Source organism: Ochlerotatus camptorhynchus, unplaced genomic scaffold (genome assembly GCF_037179485.1).
Source record: "Ochlerotatus camptorhynchus isolate MF236.1 unplaced genomic scaffold, CSIRO-AGI_Acam_v1.1 ptg000167l, whole genome shotgun sequence".
Taxonomy (NCBI): Eukaryota; Metazoa; Arthropoda; class Insecta; order Diptera; family Culicidae; genus Ochlerotatus; species Ochlerotatus camptorhynchus.
This window is the reverse complement of record NW_027040657.1, coordinates 817,618-843,393: the sequence shown is the minus strand read 5'-3', so window position 1 is coordinate 843,393 and position 25,776 is coordinate 817,618. Positions and strand designations below refer to the sequence as shown.

General features: G+C 39.4%; 1 protein-coding gene across 5 annotated transcripts in view; it reads left to right on the top strand.

The window, feature by feature from the left end:
* The window catches only part of bru1 (bruno 1), a 756,396-nt gene that overhangs the window by 712,562 nt on the left and 18,058 nt on the right, over positions 1-25,776 (top strand). For 4 of the 5 annotated variants that reach the window (XM_065222372.1, XM_065222374.1, XM_065222375.1 and 1 more), the window contains 2 exons: positions 10,312-10,347; positions 19,388-19,534. In XM_065222372.1, coding sequence (XP_065078444.1) covers positions 10,312-10,347; positions 19,388-19,534 — 183 coding nt within the window. The remainder of the gene's footprint in view (positions 1-10,311; positions 10,348-19,387; positions 19,535-25,776) is intronic. The other variant, XM_065222373.1, reaches the window with a different exon arrangement.

Here is a 25,776-nt window from a genome sequence, read left to right as displayed (position 1 = left end):
GGAACTTCTCTGGAGTTCTCAGAAATTTCCTGAAATTCTCTTCAGAACTACTCTGAAGGTCTCCTCAGACCTACTCTGAAGTTCTCCTCAGAACTACTCTGAAGTTCTCCTCAGAACTACTTTGAACTTCTTCTCAGAACAACTTTGAAGTTCTCGTCAGAACTACTCTGAAGTTCTCCCAAAACTACTCTAGATCTTCGATGAAGTTTTCAACATTTTACTGAAATTTACGAAGTTGTCTGAATATTATTTTGAAGATCTTGGAACTTTCCCGATATTCGAAATTTCTCTAAAGATATCGTTACCCTCCAAAATTCTCTAAACTTCTCAATAAATTAGAAGTATCTGGACCAGGGTTCTGCATTTTCGAAACAAAGAAGAGAAAATGAACTCTCCACAAAATCGCTTCATTTCGAGCAATATCATTTTCGTGTACGTCATCGTGTATCTTGTTATCGAGTCACGATGAACATTCCTCTTTTAAAACATGACTGGACCATCACTTGTTTCGTTCGTCAAGTGCTTCAGTTCATTTCATTTGAAGCAAAGACTTGTTTTAATTGACGCAATGAATGCCTTGAAAACTGCTTCCTTCGTTTTTTTCCACTTTCACTTCAATTCGGGGATCATTCGACTTGCCACGAACTGAAGACGCAGGCATCAAAATATAGTATCCGGATAGTATCCACACAATATCGGTTGCCGATAGGGATGACATCCGGATTATATGTAGTAATTATATATTATTTTATATTAAACGAAAATTAAATTAATGAGGCCATTCTGGAGTCCAAAATGGCAGCCATCGGGGTCAGGGAAAGTCTCAAATACCCTACAATACGGGTATTTTCGGGACGGGGACGACGCGAAGGTGCCGAAAATCGATATTCGACGTTATTTTGGCATCCAATATGGCGGCCATCAGGATTCAGAACATATCAACTATCCTACTAAAATAATGTTTTTCGGAATAATAAAACCAAAAGATGGTATGATGACATGTTTTACTTGTAACTTACAAGAAGAGGTTACAAAGTATGCGTTTATAACATAAAACCTGTAAATTTTGCTTTCTATGAGTCAAATCAGCGATTTGCTGATCGCTGAGTGAGTGATTGAGTGTGTGAAAAATCGCTGATTGTGACTCTCATGAAGTGAAATAAACAGGTTTAATATATCAAACACATTCTTTCCAACTTCTTCTTGTATCTTACCAATTCAAAATATAATCAAAGTATATTCATAATAAAAAAAAAACATTGTGTTAGCTGAAATGAGTATTTGCAACCTTGATCCGATGCTATGTTGGACTCCAATATGGCGGCCATAGGGTTTCAGAAAAGTGTCAAATACCCTACAATATGGTTATTTTCGGAACAGATACAACGCGTAGATGCCAAAAATCGATATCAGATAACACCTTTGGAATCCAATATGGCGGCCATCAGGGCTCAGAAAGTCTCAAATACCCTACAATATGGGTATTTTCGGAATGGTGACAACGTGTGAATGCTGAAAATCGATATCCGATGCCATTTTGGAATCCAATATGGCGGCCATCGGGTTTCACAAAATGTGTCAAATACCCTAAGATCTGGGTATTTTCGGAACGAGGACGACGCGTAGATGCTGAAAATCAATATTCGATACCATTCGTAGGTTATTTGACACTTCTTCTGAAATCGGAATTTCAAGATGGTGTCGGGCATCGAATTCTGGCTTCTAGATGTCAGCCCGATTCCAAAAAACTTATACTGATCGGTATTTGACAGTATTCACAGTTTTTCTTAACCAAAGCCGCCATCTTGGATTTAAAGACGGTGTAACATCAATTTTCGGCATCTACGTCTCATCGCATTCTGAAAATAATTATATTTTAGGATATTTGACACTTTTCCGCAAATCGGAAGCCGCCGTCTTGGATTACAAAATGACGTCGGATATCGATTTCCGGCTTCTAGACGTCACCCCAATTAAAAAAACCCCGTTTGTATGGGTATTTGATAGAATTTATAACTTTTTCTCAAACCGGAAGCCGCCGTCATGGATTTCAAAATGGCGTCGGATATTGATTTCCAATCTCACCCCGATTTCAAAAATACCCATATTGATGGGACGGCATCAGCATTTCCCATGTTTCTGAAATAAGAAGCCGCCATATTGGATTTCAAAATGGCGTCGAATATCGATTTTCATCCTCTAGACATCATCCTTATTACAAAAATATTCATGGTGTGTATTGATGTGTATTTAACTGTATTTCCACTTTTTCGTAAATCGGAAGCCGCCATCTTCGATTTCAAAATGGCGTCGGATATCGATTTTCATCCTCTAGACATCATCCCGATTCCGAAAATACCTCTATTGATAAGTATATGACAGCATTTTCGACTTTTTCTTAAACTGGAAGCCGCCATCTTTGATTTCAAAATGGCGTCGCATATCAATTTTTGATCCCTAAACGTCACCCCGATCAAAAAATACCCATATTGATGGATAAAAAAACCACTCAACAATCATAAATTTCACATCCAAGTGCACAGATCTATGCGCATACGCTTAAATGAACCGAGTGAACAAGCAACAAAAGTCATAAAAACTGCACGAATTTGGATCGAACAGCTTGGCTTCAATGCAAAAGTAAGTTCATTTGACAATGAAAGAAGAAATGAACACTAGTCAATGACTTTCAATTGAAAGTGATGGTTGACAGCTTCATCGTCGCTTGACGATTTTCGATTGAAAGTGACTTTGGGGGGCCCTGCTCTAGACTTCCCTAAAATTCATGGAACTTTGCTTAAGCTCTCGCAGTTTTCCTGATATTCATAATTCTTTTGCGAAGCCCTAATAATAATAATAATAAAAACATAGACGAATGATAACCCAAATGATAGAACTATTTCACAAATGGTTTACATGATACCCGGAACACGTGGTAATGCAAAATGACCATAACAATTTTATTAGGGAGCACTCGATTGATCAATTACTACAGAAGACCTTCTACTGATAAACTATTCAATCTCACATAATTCTTCACTATGTCAGCTGAATCAGAGATTATTCAAATAACCTTATGACTTCATGACGATTAGCTAGTTTGAAGGTCTCCAACTTATTGACAGTGCAAGAAACGTCTCTACTTATCTGTAAAACCATACGAAAATCATGGTAAAGTATACAATTTACGATAAACGTGTACTTTTCAAAGATATCACACAGTTCCTTGATTAATAGAATAAAAAGGCTATTCATACAAGCGGTCTGATTATGTGCTGTATTACGGTGTTTTACGTGTGCAACCTGTGCACAAGACAGGTGTAAATAATCTAATAAAATGTGTTTAGATTTTTATAGATTTTATGGTCACATTATGGCTGTACTTCTTTACTCCAGACCACAAGTGACCATGAATACACTATTTTATAGTGTGGCTCAATTAAATCTTCGACCTTTGTCTGCTTAAAAAAGGATTAAATTCAGTTCGGATAGTCTGCCTAATCCCTAATGCATTGATTTCTAAGCATGTCGTTAAATAGTGCACAAGTTTGGGGGTGGCAAGTTTGTGAATGTGCAAATGCCTGATGTAAGCCAAGCAGACCTGCTATCGCCTCTTGAAACATACCACAAATTTTCCACAATACATGGCGATTTGCACCACTAGTTGTAATTGAAACTTTCAGCAGTCACGCGTCAAACGGGAGCAACACGGAAACAGCAGTCTGGTACGCTTTGGACGTGTATCATACTTGCAGACCGTTTTGAATTTGTGAGTTTAAATTAGAAGAACATTTGTGATGTATAGGTGCCTAAAGCGTGCATTTCTCGCTGTGCACTTGGATATCTGATTGCAGGCAAAGAGAGTAATGGAGAAAGATTACCGATGGTTGCGCCGGTGCGTCTGTCAAAACTTATGAGCTTCCTCTGGTTCATTCTGATAGTGTTGTTCTGATGAATAAAGAGTTGATTAATTCAAGTTTGCTACCCTGGGAACTTCATGAATTTTCTCGAGATTTTGACAAAAAATGTTTTCGGAAGTGGTAAACAGATATTCTTCATTACACTTCAGTCGAACAAGTTAGCCTTGTGATAAAAACGAAAATTAGTTAAGTTTTGCAATTCCTCCTGCTTCGGTTAGCGCGCAAAGGGTCATATAAGTTTTGTTTACACAAGATGATAGGCTCTTCAAATGTTACGTTGTCACTGAAAAATAAAACAAAAAGTAATATGTAACGAACAAAGTTTATGTAATATGTAACGAACAAAGTTTGGTGCACAGGTAAACAAATGAGGCACGCGACGACTCTGCATATAATCAGTCGCCCAAACTCAAAACTGCAATCAAAATTATCCCGTTTTCGTGGTTTGTTTACGTACAACATGCAGCGGAAGAGGAAAAATTAATAGATTTTTCGCGCATGCAGTGTGGATAGTAATACGGAAATGCGGCAGCGAAACAGTGGTTAGCGCAATGTTAGTACATTGCGCGTTTACCGCTATCATTGTGTTCAGCCCTTTAGTGTGTAACTACGAGTGTAACAAAGAAGGAATGTCGCTTTTCATAATCCAGCGCAACGACGTTTATACCGGCTCGGACAACGTCCTCTTTTTTTCGCTGTATGTAAAGACTTTGTGTATCGAATTGGCATTTTGACGCAATATTCTAAAAGATATAAACATGCCGAAAATGCAAAAAAAAAAACGAATTCAATGCATCAAATCAGTGTTGACAAAATCATCAATCAAATAATATTTTTCCGCTCTCATACGCTCTCAATATCACGCGTGATATTGGAACAAAATATCATGCTTGATATTGATTTTACAAGCTCCTTTGATATTGCGAGACTATTCACAACGTGCAAAACTCAAGCTGATAGTTGACTCGACACAAAAATGACACCGTTTCACATCGTTTTCTTAGAAAGAGAAAGTATAGTTTGCTATCTCTTTTTACTCTTCACCGATGGCAGACACGAAGGAACTGCTGCCAGCCGTTATGGAAGCTTTGGTTGCGTTCGGGTGTAAAGCAAAAATCATTAAACTCAATCTCACCACAGTTTGGTGAGATTTGCAGCTGGTGAGTTTTGTTAGCTTGATATTCCGAGCTGCGATACCACAGCCAGCGTTGCCAGAATGTTTTAAAGCTTATCGGTATCAAAAGTTTTAAAAAATCGGTATTTATCGGTATTTACTAATTTAATTAATTTTATATATTTGCCGTTTTTGATAGCGAAAATTTTAACTTTTGGACTATGATCGGAAAATTCCGGAAGAAAACACCGGCGAATGTTTGAATTAAACAACATCCAGAAAAAGTAGCTCTCCTGGAGGAAATTTGAGGATAGTTCTGAGAGAAGTCGGAAAAACATCCGCGTAACTTCCAAACATAAATTGAGAAACTTTTGGCAAAAATTTAAACAAACTTTCAGAATAAAAACGGATTTCACATTCAAAGGAAGGCAGAAATGTTTCGGAAATTGGAAATAAATTCCAGCAGTAGCCATTTCCAGAGGAAGCCAGAAGAAGCTCGGAAAATAGAAGTAAAAAAACCAACTGGACAAAGAGAGACGTTGGCTGAAACTTCCTAAGGTAGATTGGAAAAAAAATCTGGAGGAAGTCGGAAGCCGGAATAATTCCGGAAGAAAGAGCTCTTGGGGGATGTTCTAATGATCCAGATAATTTTCCAAATGGTCATAAAACATCCCTAAAGACCCAGCAATGCTCCTGAAGTTTTTGGAACATTCCTGAAATGTACTTAGGAATATTCCATATTTCCTCGGAATTCCTTAAGTTAATAGAGTACTCCATCTGATCATCTTTGAAATACTTGAAACTTCGCTGATTATAATGAGACTACCGGAATATCTCTAATCAACTTTGAAGGTCTCTAGACTTTCTTGAACATAACGAAATTTCTTAGGCGCTCTCGCAATTTTCTTGAATTTATTGTAACATCAGCATTAAAGTTCTCTGATCTTCCCGATTTTTCTAATTTTTAAAAGTTTTCGACACTGTCATTAGTAAGCACGGAACTTCCCATAAAATGTTCTCACAATGTGCTTATGGTCATGTAACTTCTCTTACGTTTCTTAAATTTGCATGAGCCCCTCGGAAAATTGCTGAAGTTTTCGGAAATTGTTTCTCGGAACTCCTTTAAAATTTCAACGATTTCCTTGAAATTTTATAATCTGTCCTGATGTTCTCGGAGCTTCCTAAAGTTTCCTCAATTCTGTCCTGAAAACCTTTAAATTTTCCAGATGTTCTTTGGACTTGTGAAGTATCCAAAATATTAATGATGTTTCCATAAGTTCACTGGAATTCGCTGGACTCCTGAAATTTCCGGGTTTAGAATTTTAACAGAAGCTATTGAAACATTCTTTAATTTATCGAAACTTACTCAAAAGTCTGCACTTTTCTGAAGTTTCAGAACTTCTTAAAAGTTCCTGCAACTAGTGGGGATCCGCAATCAAAATCTGGAAGCATCCCTGAAGTTCCGGGAAAGTTGAAAAACTGGCGAGAGAAGATGGAAGAATCATTCGCTCGAAGGCTGAAGAAGCTTCCAAGGGAAGTCGAAATAAGTTTCCGAGAAGAATCGTAAAATAATTAACGATTTAAGGTGGAAGAAAATCCAGAAACTTTAATAATGTTTAAAAATTATTTCCCGATTCCCCCGGAATTACCAAAAAGAGCTATCGACTGTTTATCGGTTCAACATTGAAACATTAATCGACAGAGTATCCATAAGACATTTTTGAGGATGATTTCTTTTTAGAATTTTAAGGCTCTCATTTTTTTTAGATATTAAAAAAAGATACAAGTCTCCCACAATAATTTTCTTCGAAATTCTGAGCGCGGGCATGCAATAATCATTTTGATTATAGACTGTTCCAGAAAGTATAAGCACACTTTCAAAATAACAAAAAAGTAATGTTTTTTAAGTTTTAATAATTTTATTTGGCAAATCATCTTTGTATTTGTATTTCAAATGATGTTTTACTCTCGTTTAATTTACATATTTAATCATAGCCAAGACTCCTAACTTTTCCTCGAACATGACCCATTAGCTTCTGCACAGTGGTACTTCCCACCATTTTGACCACTTTTAAACAATCTTTTTTGAATTTTTGGATGTCGTCCACTGGTTTTATTAATTTTCGAAGCTTTGCTTTGGTTAAAGCCCAAAAAGTCTCGATTGGCCGTGCCTCCGGGCAGTTCGGCAGATTCTTGTCTTTCGGCACGAAACATACATTTTGACTTTTGTACCATTCTAAAGTGTCCTTTGCGTAATGACATGACTTGACCTTCGTGCTGCCTGATCATCGGCAACAATCGCTTCTGGAGACTTTCCTTAACGTATTTCTGAGTGTTCATCGTCTCCGTTGTGATGTACGGACTAAATGTTTTACCACACTCGAATATTGCCTGCCAAACCATAACCTTCTTTCCGAATTTTTCGGTAAAAATTGCCTTCTCCGTTTCGGGGATGTCCTTGCCTTCGCTTACAGTATAGAATTGTGGTCCGGGAAGCGTTTTGTAATCTAGTTTCACGTACGTTTCATCGTCTATTATTATACACCCAGAATTTCGACACAATAACGAATCGTAGAGTTTGCGGGCCCGTGGTTTCACAGGAAACACAAACACAAAACTGAGCACTTTTTTGATGCTATGTCATTCAGAAATGAGCAAACAAAAGGACGCAGCCAAAACATGTTGAAATATTTCATTATATTCAAAGTGACCGTTAGAATAAGGTGTGCTTATACTTTCTGGAACAGTCTATATTAAAAAAAAAAACCGTATAAATCGGTATAAAACCTCAAAAATCGGTATTCTGATGAACCTTATCTGTATATCGGTATATAGTTCGGAAATCGGTATAAATACCGATAAATCGGTATATCTGGCAACGTGGATCACAGCTTGCAAATTCAACCGCAGTTGTTTCCTTGTTGATTTTTGTCTACGAAAATCAATCGTGATCTTGGGCATTGGTGAGATTTGAATTTTTGATATTTTCCCAACACTGCTTAAAATTATCCCGAGCGACGCCGAGGTATTAAGCTAGTCTCATATAATTGCAAAAATTTTACTCAAATGGTGTTCTACCAAATTTTCCATTAGGCCAAATGACATTCGGCTTGATTACTAGGAGAACCAACAAACAACAACAGCAATCCTAATGCGAATTTCTGCATACCATTTGAAGTAAAGCTACCAAATTGAATGTTCAACAATCATCAGTGTATGGATACCTGAAATTTAATTTTAAATTCCCTGGTGTACCTTCCATATGCCTACATTACTAACAGCCGACCATTGTCAATGGAATACATTTATCAAATTCTACCAGCTGTCACATTCCTCCACCTGGAATCCACAGCATCCTAAATTATTCGGAAAATTTAATATCCGCAAATACCTTTTCGCACAACAACGGCAACAATGCCGTATTGTTTTCTGCCAACGAGCGATAGAAAAAGCGTGTTCCCAACATCCCCTTACCGCGTGACAGCCAATTCCAGCGAATCGTCGCTCACTTTCACGATAATTTCCAAACAATATAGACCCAAACGCCCGCCCTGGCACCGACACCAGCAGCATGGAGACATTATGAAATCATTTCCTCCGTTGAGCACGGGAAATTAAAATCATTACTCTCGACTCCATCATCTGCCTGGATCCCTCCCACCACCCCGCATTCCGTGCCTTGTTTGTTGTTGGCTGATGATGAGTGTCAGTCAGACAGTAACTAGGTCCGTCCCCTGACTCAAAACTTTGCCGAGAAAGGCAGGCAGGTTTCGCTTTTTCCGCATCGTCCGACCAGTCAGTGGCCCATTAAAACAACTCGTAAAAGTTATAAAAGATGAACGATTTCATTTTTATCTGTTTTATGACTTTTTCACCTGGTCCGCTCCATTTCCGGGATTTTCTTAGCTAGGTCCCTGTGCTTGGGATGAAGGACTGTTCATGCCGACGACTCTACAAACGGCGCTGTCATCTTCCTGTTCCGTTTCCCCTCGTTCATAAAGATGGATATGAAGAAGAAAAAGAAGAAGAAGCCAATGCCACGTGTTGAAGTAATAAACGTTTTATAGTCATGAAAGGCAAACGGAAACCGAGAGCGCAAGGAAGCGTGCACACAAATTTACAGTGTCTGTGTGAAGTTTGTGTTGTTTTCCGTTTTAGCTTCTCGCGCACGCGACACTTTTCCTCAAAAAGCAAAAAGAAAAACAGCGACAAAAGGTATAAAAGGCAATTTTATTATATCAGTCGCGCAAAAGTCTCACTCTCCGTGGCGACGAAGAAACGAGTTCACTGGGTTGCTTATCTTTCTTTCTTTCGGTGGATAATATTTTTATTAAATTAAATCCTTACTCCACCGTCAGCTTTGTCTTCTCGGAACCCCTCGTCGTCCTCACCGTGCTATTGTGTCACCCGTTTCGGTTTGTTCTTGTGGAGTGTCATCTCTTTGAGACAAGCTCCTTCTCGACAACAACCCACCGCTAACGTCATACCACAGTCGTTGGCTGCTGGTGGTGCTATCTGTTTCTGTCTGTTTGGCTAACTCTTAATTTATAAGTCACTTATCTGCTAACCTCGTTCCCCACCGTTTGTGGTCTTTGTTCGGTGGGTACAAGAAGTCTAAGGGTGGCATGCAGTTTTTGTTTTCTGCCGATTTGTCACAGAATAGCAGTTTATTGAACGTCGTTGACGATTTCGGGTATCAGAGATCACAGGGATCAGGAAAAACGAAAATGTTCTCGCCTACTACTTTTGTCTAATATAATAAAAGGGTTTTGATAATCTCGGCAACGAGAAAACGAAACTAAGTGTATGCTCCGTACATTAGTTGTATCAAGTTGATCAGCTTGTGCATCCCGCCCTGTTGTCCAGACGCAATCGTCACCCGTCATCAGCGGTGTAGCAAAAACTCAAATGAGAAAGAACAACACAATTTGCTTTTATCTCCTCCCGTCCGTTTTTTTTCTTCCGCTACTCCTTCTATCAACCAAGCAACATCTCGTCGTTCCGAACTTACCTACGAGGTCCTCTTGCGTTGTATTTGTATGCATTGCCAAAAATAAAATAACACCATTTGAACAACACAACATAACCACAAAAAGCTCGTCTCTAAAAAATTTCCTCTATTTACCGACCCGATTCCGTATCTCTCGGTTTGGCTGCCGTTTCGCGATAAAAACCAACTCCAACTCCATCCATCAACCGACAACAATCACTCCGAAACGAACTGACAACACGGTCGAAAAATGTGAAAACCCCACACCATCCATATCCACACAACAGGTCTCTTAGGGAAGACAGCAGCGACATCTGCCTCAGGTGAGCCTCAAACGTTTTGCTGCCAACACCCTTTGCCTTATTCTGGAGCGCATTGCCACCCTCTCTCTCTCTATTGGTCCTTGTGTACCAACTCCTGGAATGTGTGTCCCTCCGTTATAACTCTGTTGTTGCTGATGTATATTATTTTTGTTATCACTGTCGCCGAGCCGTAAACCCAACCAAAGACAAGGGTAAAACACGGCAAAGCGCAGTTTTAATTCTATTTTGATGTTGTTTGAGCCTTTAAACCCCCTCCCCCAGTTTGCATCCATCCGTCCGTGCTCATCTCTCTGTAGTATTGTAGTACTTAGGGTTGAAAAAGTGCATCCAGAAACGACAGAATGCTACCACCTTTGCTTTTCGTCTCATACCTACCTTCCGGTACCGACCGTGAACTGTGGTTGGTTTGTTGTGATTCTGTTTTTCATCTTTTTTTTTCATATCTATTGTTTCAAACCGTATTCTGCAGTTTGCTCTCTTAATTTACTCGGTTGTTTTTAATCTCCTCGTTTTTTTTTGTTATCCTGCTCTGTTTGATCATCAACCGTACCTGGATTTGTTGCATCTGAGGTTTCATGTACTTTTTATCGTTTTCATTAGTGAGAGGAGATAATCATTAACAGAATTACGGTTCCTACTTTTCGCATGTTTTGCTCACTTTTCCTCCGGGCTCCTAATTGATTGCTTGTGGTGGTTTTGTTTGAGTGATTTTTGCATGAACTAACAACCTACTTTTGCGTTTGTAATAATTTAGCATGAGTTAAGTCGCTCTACTTGAAATTATACACTGAATTATTGGTTACTTCCGAAAATAGCATCGACACCGATGGTCCACAAATTAACAGGGCCCTTGTTAATTGGGGAAAAACCGCCATAAATATTACACGCAACCCCTTCGCAGAACAGCGCAATTACACCATTTCGTTCGCCCTCTCATATATTATTGACCATTTGCATAACCTCAGTCAACCTCGGGAACAGAGACAGCAGCGGCGCTGCAGGATTAAAAAAAAATCATCTCATTTGATTTCATTCCTAGAATTTTTACAGGTTCCAGCCAACGAACGGGCGGTCATATTCGCGGCGGGTGGTTGAAAAGAAAAATATACCACCCTGCCCGCCACAGCCAGCAGCAGCATATGACGACCCACTCCGATCCGCAATAATTATCATCATAATTATATTTTTAATAATTATAAATTTATAACGTTTTTCCCGTCCGTTGGGTGGGTGGTCTGTCTTTTTTTAGTTCATGTTCATAATTGCCATGGTTGGTTACCATCGCAGTATGGCGCTTGTTTCGATCTGGTTATCGTTCCATGACATAAGGTAAATGAGTGAGTTCCACCGTAGTGCAGCCTGTCATTGTCCCTTTCTCGGACGATGCAGGTGCATGACCTGTTGCTTTAATGGGTTACAGAATGTTGCGTTGAAAATTCGTTGAATAACAATCAAAAAATGTTAAAGGCAAACGTAGAGTTTTGGTGCGGATTTTTTTTTTTCAACTAGTTCGTTTAATTACTAGGCTCAGTCGTGTGTGACAATTTGCGGAGCCACAAATCAGTAATGTTTGAATTTACATTTTAAACAGCAGTTTAGTTCTAGGTTAGTATTGGGTACCAATTACTCGTGGCGGGCTCGAGGTTAATGGGTAACAATTTCGATTGGAAGCAGTTAGGTAGGAAACTGGTTTCTGAAGCCTCTTTCAGATACTACTGTCGGACGGTCGACCAAATCCTGGCTGGGCAGGGGCAAGTAGCACAGAAACAGGAGGATAATAAGACTGGAACACAATGCCTGGAATTGAGAAAGTGATGTTTGGAATCCATTTGCTGAAGGAAGTGTTACTACTACCTAAAGCTACAACAAATTTAACAGCACTTTTCAGTGCTCAACCTGTAAAATTTCTACTCTTGTTCAACTCTTATTCCTCTTCGTTTGGACCCTACCGGAGGTAATCCTTCTTGGATATCGATTTGGAAAATTCCTCTTCGATCCTTCAGATTCTTATAGTAATCTGCTTGGAAGTCGATTTGGATAAAAATTTACTGCCGCCATGGCTCCTAAACGCAAAAAAGGGGCAAACTCTTGATCTCCCTTCTGATGAAATTAATTTGAGTAATCAATTTGATTTGCTCACGCATGATGAGAATGATCCATAGGCTTAATGCCAAGAAGGAAAAGATTCCCCCTATTGTAATAACCACTTCCGATGTCCATGCTCTTCGCATGGAACTTTTGAACTTCGTGAAAGTTAAGTTTTCACTACAAATTGAACGTCGGGGTGAATGCCGTGTATTGGCTGAAACCTTGGACGGATTTAAATGTCTTCTCAAGTATCTTACTGAGAAGCAGCACAAATTTTTTACTTACAACACCAAAACTGAACGTGTGTTCAAGGTTGTCATGAAAGGACTGCCCAGTGGTGAATCCCTGGATCAGATCAAAGATGAACTGGCAAAATTACTTGGAGTTGTGCCACTCCAAGTAATCAAAATGAAAATGAAATCCCGTCCTGGCGATTCGCGCAACGGGATTTCTAATGATTTTTATTTAGTTCACTTCAAGTCTAGTGAACTAAACAACCTTAAGGCCTTAGAAAAGCTAGCCTTATGCTCCATGTCCGAGTGAAGTGGGAACACTTCAAGAAGACTAGATGAAATTTCCAAAACCTCACCCAGTGCCGTAAGTGCCAGGGATGGGGTCACGGAACTAAAAATTGCTACATGCCAGCTAAATGCATGAATTGTGGTGATTCCTCTCACGCAAAGGACGATTGTCCTGTGAAGGAAGATCCTAAGAAATTTAAATGTTCAAATTGTGGTGAAAACAACAAATCCAATTTTTGGGAATGTAAGACTCGCAAAGCGATCCTATTGCTTCTAAGCGACAGGTAGGAAGCGCTTCACGTTCCCGGCCAAGTATAAATTCCTCTGCTGTTAACAATGGTCAGCGAGGAACAAATTCTACATTCGTACCCGTAGGTAGGGGAGAATGGTATACAACGCACCCCCTGGGCAGAACGCACCAGCTGAAATCAAAATACTAACCAACGTAAATCTAACGGAAATTTTGAAAAATTTGACTTAGGAAGCATTACTGCTTTTTAAGGAATAAGGAACAAGGAATTTTTACAGAAAGCATTAATTGACATGATTTCTGATATGCTTAAATCTAACTCCATGTTTGATGCTATTCAAACTGGAGTAAAATTTGCAAATAATATTGTCATGACTTTAAAATTCAGTAATGGATTTTAAAGCATTAAATATTTTAAATTGGAATGCTCGATCTCTTCAAGATAATGAAGACGAGCTATTTAACTTTTTGAGGGTTCATAACGTGCATATTGCCGTTATAACTGAAACGTTCCTCAAACCTGACCATAAGGTTAAGAAGGACGCAAATTATTTCATTTATAGAAATGATCGTCTTGGCGTGGTGGCGTCGCCATCATTGTTCATAGACGAATCAAACATACAATTCTTTCTTCATTTGAAACCAAAGTTTTTGAAACTTTGTGAGTTTCTGTTGAAACAAAATTTGGACAACTTACGTTTATAGCTGCCTATTTACGATTCCAATGCGTAGGCCAGCAAAAGAATTTTCTCAAGGGTGACCTCCAGAAACTTACCCGTCATAGGTCTAAATTCTTCATTATTGGTGATTTTAATACAACATGGAATAATGTTCAAAGCAATTCCAATGGTAACATTCTGTTTGATGATTGTTCTTCAGGTTATTACACTATTCAATATCCAAACAGATCAACATGCTTTTCTTCAGCAAGAAATCCGTCAACTATCGATGTCTACTGATCCATGATCTACTTAACTGATTCATGTCTACATTGTAGCCAACTAGTTACCCATGCTGACTTCGGTTCTGATCACCTTCCAGTAACTTTTGAAATATCCCAAGAAATAATTTCTAATCCCAACAGCTCTACTTTCAATCACCATAGAGCTGATTGGAAGCTCCTAACGGTATTATCCTCGAATTAAATCCCGATCGAGAATGTCCAGCTGCTTTGATGTCGACATTAGATTTAATCAACACGAGTCTAAACAAACATGTTGCGGATCATCCAAACAAGGAAGGGATTAAATATTAATCCGAGTAGGAGCTTACCGTAGCTTGGGCGTAGGGTTTCGTTGTCTCATCAGAGCGATGTCGCCAGTATGAACGGTAGTATGGTCTGGAGTTCGACCGGCTATGGTGAACAGTGGGCGACGATGAGACTCATAGAGATGGGGGACGAGCTTGAGGATAGTTATGAGCAGACAAAGTAAGACAATTCTGAGGTGAACTCCATGAAAATTCTAAGGAGAATTCAGGCTAATTTCAAATATAATTATGAAAGGAAGCTTCAGTGAATTCTTTTGAAGTGAATCTTAAGGGGGTAGTCCACTCTGGAAATTAAAAAAAAATTTTTTTTTTTGGCTCAAAAAATACTTTGGAATATCTACTTTAACATAGACAAGTCCGCAAGTGACATCGTTCCAAAGTTATAGGCCAATTAGTGGACTCGTGTCCAGACGCTCCAAGCGCGCTCAGGTGAGCGCTCGGAGTACCCGCCCGTTACCGACGAAACGGCGTGTCTTAGTAGTTCTAACTGCTGCCGTGATTTTCTCTAAACGATGTTTAAAAATTGGCGGGCGCTGTATTTTAGAAACGGCTCATTCGATTTAAACGGCGATTGAATTTTCGAGTTAAGTACCTTTTTTTCTAGTCTTGTACGTAGCCGATTTTCAAAAGAATCCTAAATGGATTTTTGGTGCAAGCTTTTATCTCCAATCTTAGGGTACAAAAACGGACCGCCAAATTAAAAACGGCTACGTACAAGACTGGGTCATCTATCAGAGAATAACCACAAAAAATTCGTTGTTCCAGCTCCAGTGGTGTGACCGCCAGACGTCCCGCCCCGCGACGATTCAGACGGGAGGTCTCCTGGGGAACCTGGTGCAGCCGTTACAGGAGACATCCAATCGCGCCAAAAAAAAAATCTCTATTAAAGAGGACATTTCAATTGACAAAACCATGCATTCCTTTTTTTGAATTGATCGCTATTTACCCTAAAAAAAAATCGTGAAAATGACCTATTTTTCATGCCGCCAGAGTGGACTACCCCCTTAAGATGAATTCCTCAAATTTTTGGGAGTGTTCTGAAATGTTAAAAAGAAATGTTCAAGGGACTCTCAGAGAGAATCTCAAATTTCTTTTAAAGGGACTCTGAAAAGAATAATCTGAAGGGAAATTATTCGAATGGAAATTTGAGAACACTGCATGAAATTCCTTTAAAGAGTTCTGAGCTAACTTTTTCAAGGTTATTAAAAGATGCACAAATGTTGACGGCTTCGATCACAGAAACAAACTGTTTTTCCTCGGAATTTTGATAATTTTTCCGGTTGTGCGATATACGTTTAAATTAAGCATATAATCGAATGCGATTGAGCTGAAGAGATGACTCGGTTAAATGGGTCATTGCATACACAGCATATTTTTTCCTGGATGAAGACAACCGGAAAAATTGGCAACTCTCTATGATTGGATATTGGAAGGACCATCGAGTTATCGACTTGTACAATTAAACAATTTTGTTTTTATCCATATATTTAAGAATAATCCCAAACTATTTCACCTTCTTTACTTAATATCTAACATTGTTTACAGATATGTATTAAATCCCACAAGAATCCATTTACGGAACTTCTCCTTTAGTGTGTTGCTACTCAGATTTACTGTCCGTCCGTGTTTTAGTCACAGGAGCGGAGCGACGAGCATGCTTCTAGAATAAGCTTCTTAAAGAATATCATCATGAAGCATTAGTGCGATAATTTATTACCTAGGGAAAGTTCTGTGGATTGATTGATAATTTCGTTAGAGTATGGCAGTGTGAAAATTGAACAGAAGTTGAAATAAGGCGAAGGGCTATTAATACGATAATACTAATCAAACGCGCACTCTTTTACCTAGCTCATACATTGATGGATGACGGGATTTGAAGTATGTCCTCAAATCCACAGGCAATTAATGGCCCTTTGCTCAATTTCAACTTCTGTTCAATTTTCACACTGCCATACTCTAGCGGAACTATCAACCTACCCTCTTCAGAACTTTTTCTAGCTAATAAATTATCGCACTAAACCTTCATGCTGATATAAGTATAGCATTGCCTTTCAACGTTAAAAACCGCAAACTTTACGTATGAAGTAACAAAACACTTTCATTGAATGTTCTAAAAGAAGATTCTGAACAAAAGCTTTTGAAAGAAGATTCCAACAGAAGCTTCTTTTGGAAGCTGATTCTATACGCTTACCCATCGCTCCACTCATCTGACAAAAACAAACACTGGTGAACAGTAAATATGAGTAGCTACTGAACAGGGAGACCTCTGTTACAGGGTGTTCTTCTATTCCACTTCAAACATTTACATTGAAACAGCTGCCGATTTCCACTAAATTCCGCCACGCATAAACCTGGTAATCTGAAAGCAGTACCTCAAGGTATTTGCCGTCCTAATAGTTGTGTAATCGCTGTTGACCCACATATTCCACGATTGGAAGCACTGAAATATTTCAAACATCCGTACCTACCACCGTGATTCCGCCCGGAGACGTGGGTCACCACTTACCGGAGGAAAAATGCAATAAAAGGCAGAAATGCTTCCCTCTGTTGTGTACTTCACCTGCCATGGCACAGCAGATGATATTATTTGCGGTCACCAGTAGTAGGGGAGAACAGTACATAACGCACCCCCGGGGTAAGACGCACTTTTTCATTTTATTTTGAGTTTTTCTTGGAATTTTAAATCCAATTCTAGGATTTATCATGCAGGATTTTGAGTTCAGATACTATGCTAGAAGTGCTGCTTGATAAGACAACAAAAAAGTTACTTAAAAACCATGAAAAACACAAATGAAAGTCAGCTGGTGCGTTCTGCCCAGGGGGTGCGTTCTATACCATTCTCCCCTAGTTCACCACGGAGCTCTTGGAAAAGCGAGTGCGCGGGCGGAAATGGCCCTCCCTCAGTTAATGTGGTCCGCGCGTTTCAACTCACTCGTTCGGATTTAACTCCCTCCCCTTCCCACTTCCAACCCGTGCACGTGGAAGTCGTCTCCGGGAAATTATTAAAACAATTCCGTCCTGCTGGAAAAAACCGTAATTATGTTACGACGACGACGACGACGACCTGCGCTGCAGTGTGGGTAGCAACTCGTGACTTTATTTCTGGGATGTGATGTCCTTTTTTCCGTTGTGTATATGTACCACCTCATTTTCCTGCTGCGAGGTCGGTCCACACAGCGTGTGGTTATGGTTCCCGTCTCCCAGTCAATCCAACCACCCAAATGAGTAGGTCGCAACCGCACAGTAATTAAATTTTTATATCAACGATTCCAGGCCTTATTTACGGGTACGCGCCTGGTCTGTAATAATGGCATCCAGAGCAGCTGGTTCTGCTCTTGGCGCGCCTAACTACCTCGACTTTCGTTGGAGACGGGGAAGGGGGTCTAGCCAGTGTCCGGTCGCATTTGGTAGTTAATAGCCGAAATTTCGGAGAAAATTACCTGCCGCTACCTTCGAGTGCCTAATTCTGGGAAAAGCACCACCGCATGGCCAGTGGTGATATAAATAATTGATAGTGCCGGCAAAAGCCTACAAATTAGAGCACCCAGCAGCGGTCAGCTAATTAGAGAATATGTCACTACCAAGCACTGCGTGAGTTTCCCAATAGAGAAAACAACAACTGGTTAAGGATGGCTTTCTTTTTTTGGCTGTGTCATGACAACCATAAACATCAATCTTTCCCAATTAACGATTCCGATACCCAGAGCGACATATACCCGTCAACTTGTTTATCATCGGCTTCTGGTGAAAACAACACGTTTCGAGCTTTTTCAGTCTGCCACCGCCAGTGACGGAATGGGGATAGTTGTAAACGTTAAAAAATCCTTGATTACTTTGAACAGCTAAGCTCTGTTCCCCCTTGATACGACCCTTTACAGTCGAATCATTTTCCACGGTATATCAGAATAATTGGATCCGTGGCCGTGTGGCACCTTCGTGGTGTAAATAAATAATCAAATAATTGTAATAATATAATAAATAAAACCAAATTAAATTCATTTCCATCACGCCCGACAACACGCTCATATCATCGTCATCATCATCCACGTCGTCGACGTCGTCGTTGTTGTTGATGTCAGCGTTATCGCGGTTTCATCCCACAAACAACATCAGCAGCAACAGTGCAAAATTCGCATCCATTGAAGGACGAACCACAAAAACCCGCGAAAACCAATGCCAATCAGGGTCATCACCGAACGGGAACTGCCGGGAACAAGCTGCTTCAGGGGTAGTATCATGTAGCAGCTGCTACAGAATAAAAAAAAAAACGTCATCACCGCATATGATTTACCAGCTGGAAAATATTTCATAAAATTGAACCAAAAAAAAAACCGGTCACAAATACGCCCTTGCAGTGCCCACGACAGACAACATCTGGCAGTGAGAGGATCCGATGGCATTCCCCCCGATCTACGGTCATGTCCCTGCGGTTAGCTGTCTCTGCCATGTTGGCCAGGGGGGCAAGGTTCAATGGGTCGTCATGATTAAATTCATCCCGCGTCCCCAAATTGGTCATGTAGACCAACGTTCCAATGTTCGAATGTGCGTGGACTCGGTTTGGCGTTTTTCACACCCTCCTCGGGCTTTCGGGGACACTTTCTACAGCGCTAAATATGTATATTGGTGTACGGTGTGGTTCGCGCTGACCACCCTGAGGTATTGACGTGAAATGATTCCAATTTTAACACAATCTGATTCGCTTTACTTTGTTTTATCCAAATTTTGCATGCCCGTTTTTCCGCTGCATTTCTAGTAGAGTCGATGTTCGGTGTGTTTTTTTCCGCTGCATGAACTTGATCCCCATATATCTTCCTACTTGCTTTTTTTCTCAGATTACCTACATTCAAACAATACCATATCAGGTTTTAATTACTACAATTGGTTTGAGTCTTTTTCCTTGATCATCCTCTAGGGACCACTGGATCGGATGCCACCCTGACGCCGTACGCCGCTCTGCCTCAGTTTGGCTCGGCGGCCACAGCAGCATTCACCACGACGCCTTTACCTAATCCTACGATGGCGCAGGCAGTGGCCGCGGCCGCTGGCAAGCAAATTGAAGGTGAGTTCAACGTCTCAGATAGGTGTATAAGAGATGCAGGTACTTCTTAACATGCTCAATCCATAATCCATAGACATCTGCCAAGGATTTAGGGAAGAAGAGGATCAGGGTGTCTACTACAGATATACCTGGATATAACGTCACTTTTGACTTCCATCGCTGATCTCTAGCTAACAATCATTAACTCAAGCAAAGTAATAACACCATCGGAGAGAGTGACACAATCCTCCGTCTATTAGTCATGCCAATTTCAATAATTAAATTTTTATTTGTGAGACAATGACGAAGGAAGCCAAACATGACAGTTACGTTATATCGAGATATATTCTCATGGAATTTTATTTTTCCTGGAAGAACCTAGAATTGTCAGGCAATTTCGAAATTCAGCAGCAAGTAAATCATAAAAAATAGAATACAGTCGCTTTTACGCGGGGGATACGAACTGCGTAAATTTCGAATTCCGAATTTTTTGAATCGGAGTGATTTTTGGAGGCCGGAAATTGATATCTGGCGCCATTTTGAAGTCCAAGATGGCGGCTTTCAGTTTCATATGAAATGTCAAATATCATACAATATGGGTATTTTCGGAACGGGGACAATGTATAGATGACGAAACTTGATGTCCGACGCCATTTTGGAATCCAATATGGTGTTTATTGTGTTCAGAAAGTGTCAAATACCCTACAATATGGGTATTTTCGGAACGGGGATAACGTGTAGATGCCGAAAATTGATGCTCCTACGTCATATTGGAATTCAGGATAGCGGCTATATCGTATAATACTTTACATTTTTTTTTTCTAAAACAGATGGCCACCATCTCGCATTCCAAAATGGCATCGGACATCGACTTTCGGGCTTCATGCGTTGCCCCTCTTTCTGAAAATACCCATATTTTTGGTATTTCACAGGTTTTTAGAAACCAATGGCCACTATTGGATTCCAAATAGGCGTCGGACATCGATTTTCAGCCTCTACACGTCGTCCCCGTTCTGAAAATACACATATTGCAGATTATTTGGCACTTATTCTGAACCACTGATCGCCATTCCGAAATGGCGTCAGACATCAATTTTTGGCATCTACACGTCGTCCCCGTTCCGAAAATACCCATATTATAGGGTATTTGACACTTCTTCTGAAACCGGAAGCCGCCATCTTGGATTTCAAAATGGCGTAAGAAATCAATTTCCGGTCTCTGGACATCATCCCGATTCCAAAAAATACCTTTATTGATGGGAATTTGACAGTATTCCCCACTTTTTATGAAACCGGAAGCCGCCATTTTAGATTTTAAAATGGCGTCGGATATCAATTTCCGGCTTATAGATATCACCCCGATTCCAAAAATACTCATATTGATGGGTATTTGACAGTGTTTCCCACTTTTTATAAACCTGGAAGCCGCCATCTTGGATTTCAAAATGGCGTCGTATATAAATTTTCGGCCTCAAGACATCACCCCGATTCCAAAAATATCAAAAGCATCAAAAGCGTATTATTCCTACTTTTTCCAATTCCTATATGGGTATTTTTATTGCTTACTACCAATGGAACAGCGCCATCTGTGTGATAAATAGCGTTGACTTAATGGTTCATTGCAGATATATGAGCACTTCAAACTTTTGATCGGGAATGTATATCAAGTGAGCCAAGAGAATTCAAGCTGAACAATGCATCAGGTCCTACGTAAAATTGACAGATTCTCTTCGTCGACTTTCTCTTAGCATCCTCACGCCTATTTTCAGCACACAGATCGACGTTTTAGTTACTTCAGACAAATCTTGAACACCTCAGTTAAAATCATAAAACTTTATTAATTATTTCGCTGCGGAAGCCTAAAGCGCCTAACTTGGAAAACTTCACAGAAATACAGAGATCTTCAGAAACATTTCGAGAACTTCATAAAAGTCTATGGAAATTAAGGAAGATCCGAGAACTTCAGAAACTTTTATGGACATTGGGGCATCTCAAATAAGTTTAGTAAAGCTCCAAAAACAAAGAGAATTTCAAGGGAGTTCACTTTCATTACTTTCACTAAATCATCGGGAAATTTCTAGAAGTTCCCAGATTTTGAGAGAACTTTAGAGATGTTAAGAAAATTATTGAGGTTTTCACGTAAGTCCAGAAGTTCACGCAAGCTTAAACATTTTTAGAACAGTTTAATTAAATTCATGGTAGTACAACAAGCTTCATGAAAACTGCAAACACTTTAGAGAAGTTTCGAGAACATCGCTAATAAAGCTAAAAACAAATTTCAAGAAAGAACAGGTATCCAGAGCGGGAAATTACATAATTTTTTAAAAAGTTTAGAGAAATTTAGTGAAATGTTAAAAATTTATGAAGATTAGGAAAATTGTGAAAAACTTTAGGAAGTCCGAAAACGTTTAGAGAAGTTGAAAACATTGATGAGAAGTATTGCGAGCATCACTACAAAAAAAAACTTCAAGGCAGTTGAATTAAATTCAGGAATATTTTGGGAATTTTCAAGCTGTTCTGAAGACCTCAGAATAGTGCACTACATATTGAACGGAGATTTCTCTTGAAAATTCGCTTTCACATGAAGTCTGGAATTTCTCAGAAGTACCATAAAAGCAGATTGCAGTTGATGTTTTTCTCATAGATTTTTTCCCAGAACTCCCGTAGAATGGGATCCTTAGAAATTATAATAAAATTACATGAGTCTTAAAACTGTTCAGGGAAATTGACTCCAGATTCTTGAAAATTTCTTGAAGTATTATAACTGTTCGGATTCAGAATATATCAAATTGGTGGGAAATATGCATATTCTAGAACCAAAAAAATCATTTGAAGCCTCTGAATTTTAAAAATGTATTTGTTACTGAAGATTAATCCATTCTGGATCTATAAAGTTCAATGTAGAAATGCAAATAACTAGGAATATTAAATTTTATTTGTTTTAATTCCCTGATACTTCCAGGTATTTATTTTCAAGAAAAAATAAAATTCCCTGCGAATTCCAGGTTTTTCAAGTTTCAAGGTAGTAGAAGCTTGGAGGTTTAGTCATAAACTTTCTAGTGAATCTTTCGCTTTAAAGGTACATTACATAAAGGGTGATACGGTCAAAATTTGGTCAATATCAACTTGACGTATTTCTTTCAATTTTGCATTTAAAAACCTGAACACCCCTCATTTTGAAGGTGTGTGTGTGTAGAATGTTGCTCCTATTTTGATTTTGGAATTCACTCTTCAGTTGTCAAAAGGCCGTCTAAGCAAGAAGAGCAGCGTATCAAAATTTTGCTCGCGCATCGCGAAAATCCGAGCTACTCGCACGCAAAGTTGGCAAAATCGCTAAAAGTTGCCAAATCAACCGTTACAAATGTAATTAAAGTGTTTGGGGAACGTTTGTCGACAGCCAGGAAGTCTGGATCGGGGGGAAATCGAAAACCGGAAGCCGCTGAGACGACAAAGAGAGTTGCCGGTAGTTTCAAGCGAAACCCTAACCTCTCTCTCCGAGATGCCGCAAATAAGCTGGGTGTATCGTCTACAACCGTGCATCGAGCCAAAAAACGAGCCGGACTATCGACTTACAAGAAGGTAGTGACTCCAAATCGCGATGATAAACAAAATACGACGGCCAAAGCGCGATCCCGGAGGCTGTACACGACGATGCTGACGAAGTTTGACTGCGTGGTAATGGACGACGAAACCTACGTCAAAGCCGACTACAAGCAGCTTCCGGGACAGGAGTTTTATACGGCAAAAGGAAGGGGAAAGGTAGCAGATGTTTTTAAGCACATGAAACTGTCAAAGTTCGCAAAGAAATATCTGGTTTGGCAAGCCATCTGTACCTGTGGCTTGAAAAGCAGCATTTTCTTAGCTTCCGGGACTGTCAACCAAGAAATTTACGTGAAAGAGTGTTTGAATAAACGTCTGCTGCCTTTCCTGAAGAAACACGGTTGTTCCGTACTGTTTTGGCCGGATTTGGCATCTTGCCATTACTGTAAAAAGGCCATGGAGTGGTACGCCGCCAACAACGTGCAGGTGGTTCCCAAGGACAAGAACCCTCCCAACACGCCAGAGCTCCGCCCAATTGAGAAATACTGGGCTATTGTCAAGCGGAACCTAAAGAAGACCAAAAAAACTGCTAAGGGCGAGCAGCAGTTCAAGGCAAACTGGCTTTCTGCGGCGAAGAAGGTGGACAAGGTGGCTGTACAAAATCTGATGGCAGGGGTCAAGCGTAAAGCCCGGCAATTCGGATTTGGAAAAGCGGAAGCCTAACTGAATATTTTTCCTGAATTTTATACTAATTGAACTTGAAAAAGAAATTTAATTTGATTTTTTAAATAAACGACCCTTGACCAAATTTTGACCGTATCACCCTTTATTTAAGTGTCTTTGAGAATTTAATTGAATAAGCCTAAAACATCAAACATTTATTTGGTATGCCATCAGAACGACTAATTTTCTTCCCTTTGGTCACTTTTTTACAACTATAAGTCACTATTTGGTCTTCTTATTTCTTTCTACATGATCACTAAAATCACTATTTTTGACAGCATTGATCGCTACCAGTCCTGAATATGTTTAACGGAAATTATTGCCTTTGTACTATTTTTTTAGTTTTGTGACCGTACGTCAGTATTTTGATTTGGGGTTTTATTGATAACGCTCGATGAATGTAGAAAATAATGCGAGAAACTCAAACAATTTAGTTCTTGAAATATGAAACTTTGAATGAGTATACAATCAGAAAATATCATAAGGAATAAGAATACAATATTGAATGTGTGATGGCTATATCGGAGATACATTTCATAAATGATGGTGTTTGTGCAACGTCATCTACATGTACAACTACCCTACCCACTGTAGCTTCTATACAAACGAATACAAATAAACAATATATCAGTATCTCGAATACCTCCGCCATGGCAGGACGGTCAAGCAAACTGTGTGTTTTATCAATTTCATCTCCGTACCTATCACAACGATCATAAACACAACGTAGGATCCCGCCCGTGCGCGATCAGATGGTGTGAGTGCTTTTTCAAACAGGAGAAAAAAATGTTTTTTAATATTTTTGTTTAATATGTAACACATACTCTTTAAAAACTATATACGATATCAACGTAAACACCCTAAGCTACAATGTGGTACCAATGTTTCGAATTCGTGAAAAGCACAGAAAGTAAATTTAATCATTACATTCTCCTATCAAAGTAAGCCGCATTATCAAAAATACCCCGTTTTACGGTATCTCGACAGATCAATGATTTGTTTTGAATACATTATGTGACTCATAGAGTTCAATTTATACTTTTAGCTTTAAAAAATAATTTCAGTAATTTTGCTTTTATTTTTCCCACAAATAACTCCGAAAATTTACTTTTTAAAAATGCGTTCAATTTCGTTTTTTGTTGAATATTAACAACCGGGATTTTTTTAAGATTTGAACCGGGAAAAAACCGGGAATTTCAAAATGAAAATTCACTGGTCACCCTGGTATGCCCTTTTCGCATGTGGCTCTTGATTTCTAATTTTCAGTTTTGTTGTTACTTAAAATTGAGACTCACTCTAGGCACAGCTTGAAACACATGTGAGGGGGTCAGAAGGAAAGGGGTGTAAGTGAATTTGATCGATTCTCTTCATCGACTTTCTCTTCCGTTAATAGTTCAGCTGCTAACACATTCCTTGATTCGTGTGCTATTCTGGATGCTAGATGAGAACCTCCTTTATGAAACTATGCGGCAGACGGCAGCTAATGGGGGTGCCAAGGGGGCCAGGCCCCTCCCAGAATTTTGGGTGTTTGTTTTTTGACTCGCCGGTATTTTGTCGAGCTTGTCAAGTTCGATGTTACTAGTTAACAGCGATTAGTCAAATTGAACCACAACAACGATTTTTTTAAAGCCCTTTAAGTTGACTACTTATATTATATCGACATTTAATCGATGGCATAATAAGACGTATTCAAGCTCTACAAATTGGCCATGAGCCCAGGGTCTTTTCTTCAACTTCTGGAAACTTCGTAAAAATTCAAGCAAGCTCAGAAAACATCGTAGAAATTGAAGAAACTTGGTAGAAATTTTGGGAACTTCATAGAACTTCAGAAAAAATCGACACACAAGGAACTTGGAAAAGTTCTGAAAACTGCGTAGATGGGGAAAATTTATTTAATTTTGAGAAACTTCGTAGAAGTTAAGGGAACATTATTTTATTTCAGGGAAGCTCAGTGTTGATTGGAAACATCCATATAATTTCAGGGCACTTTTTGAAGCCTC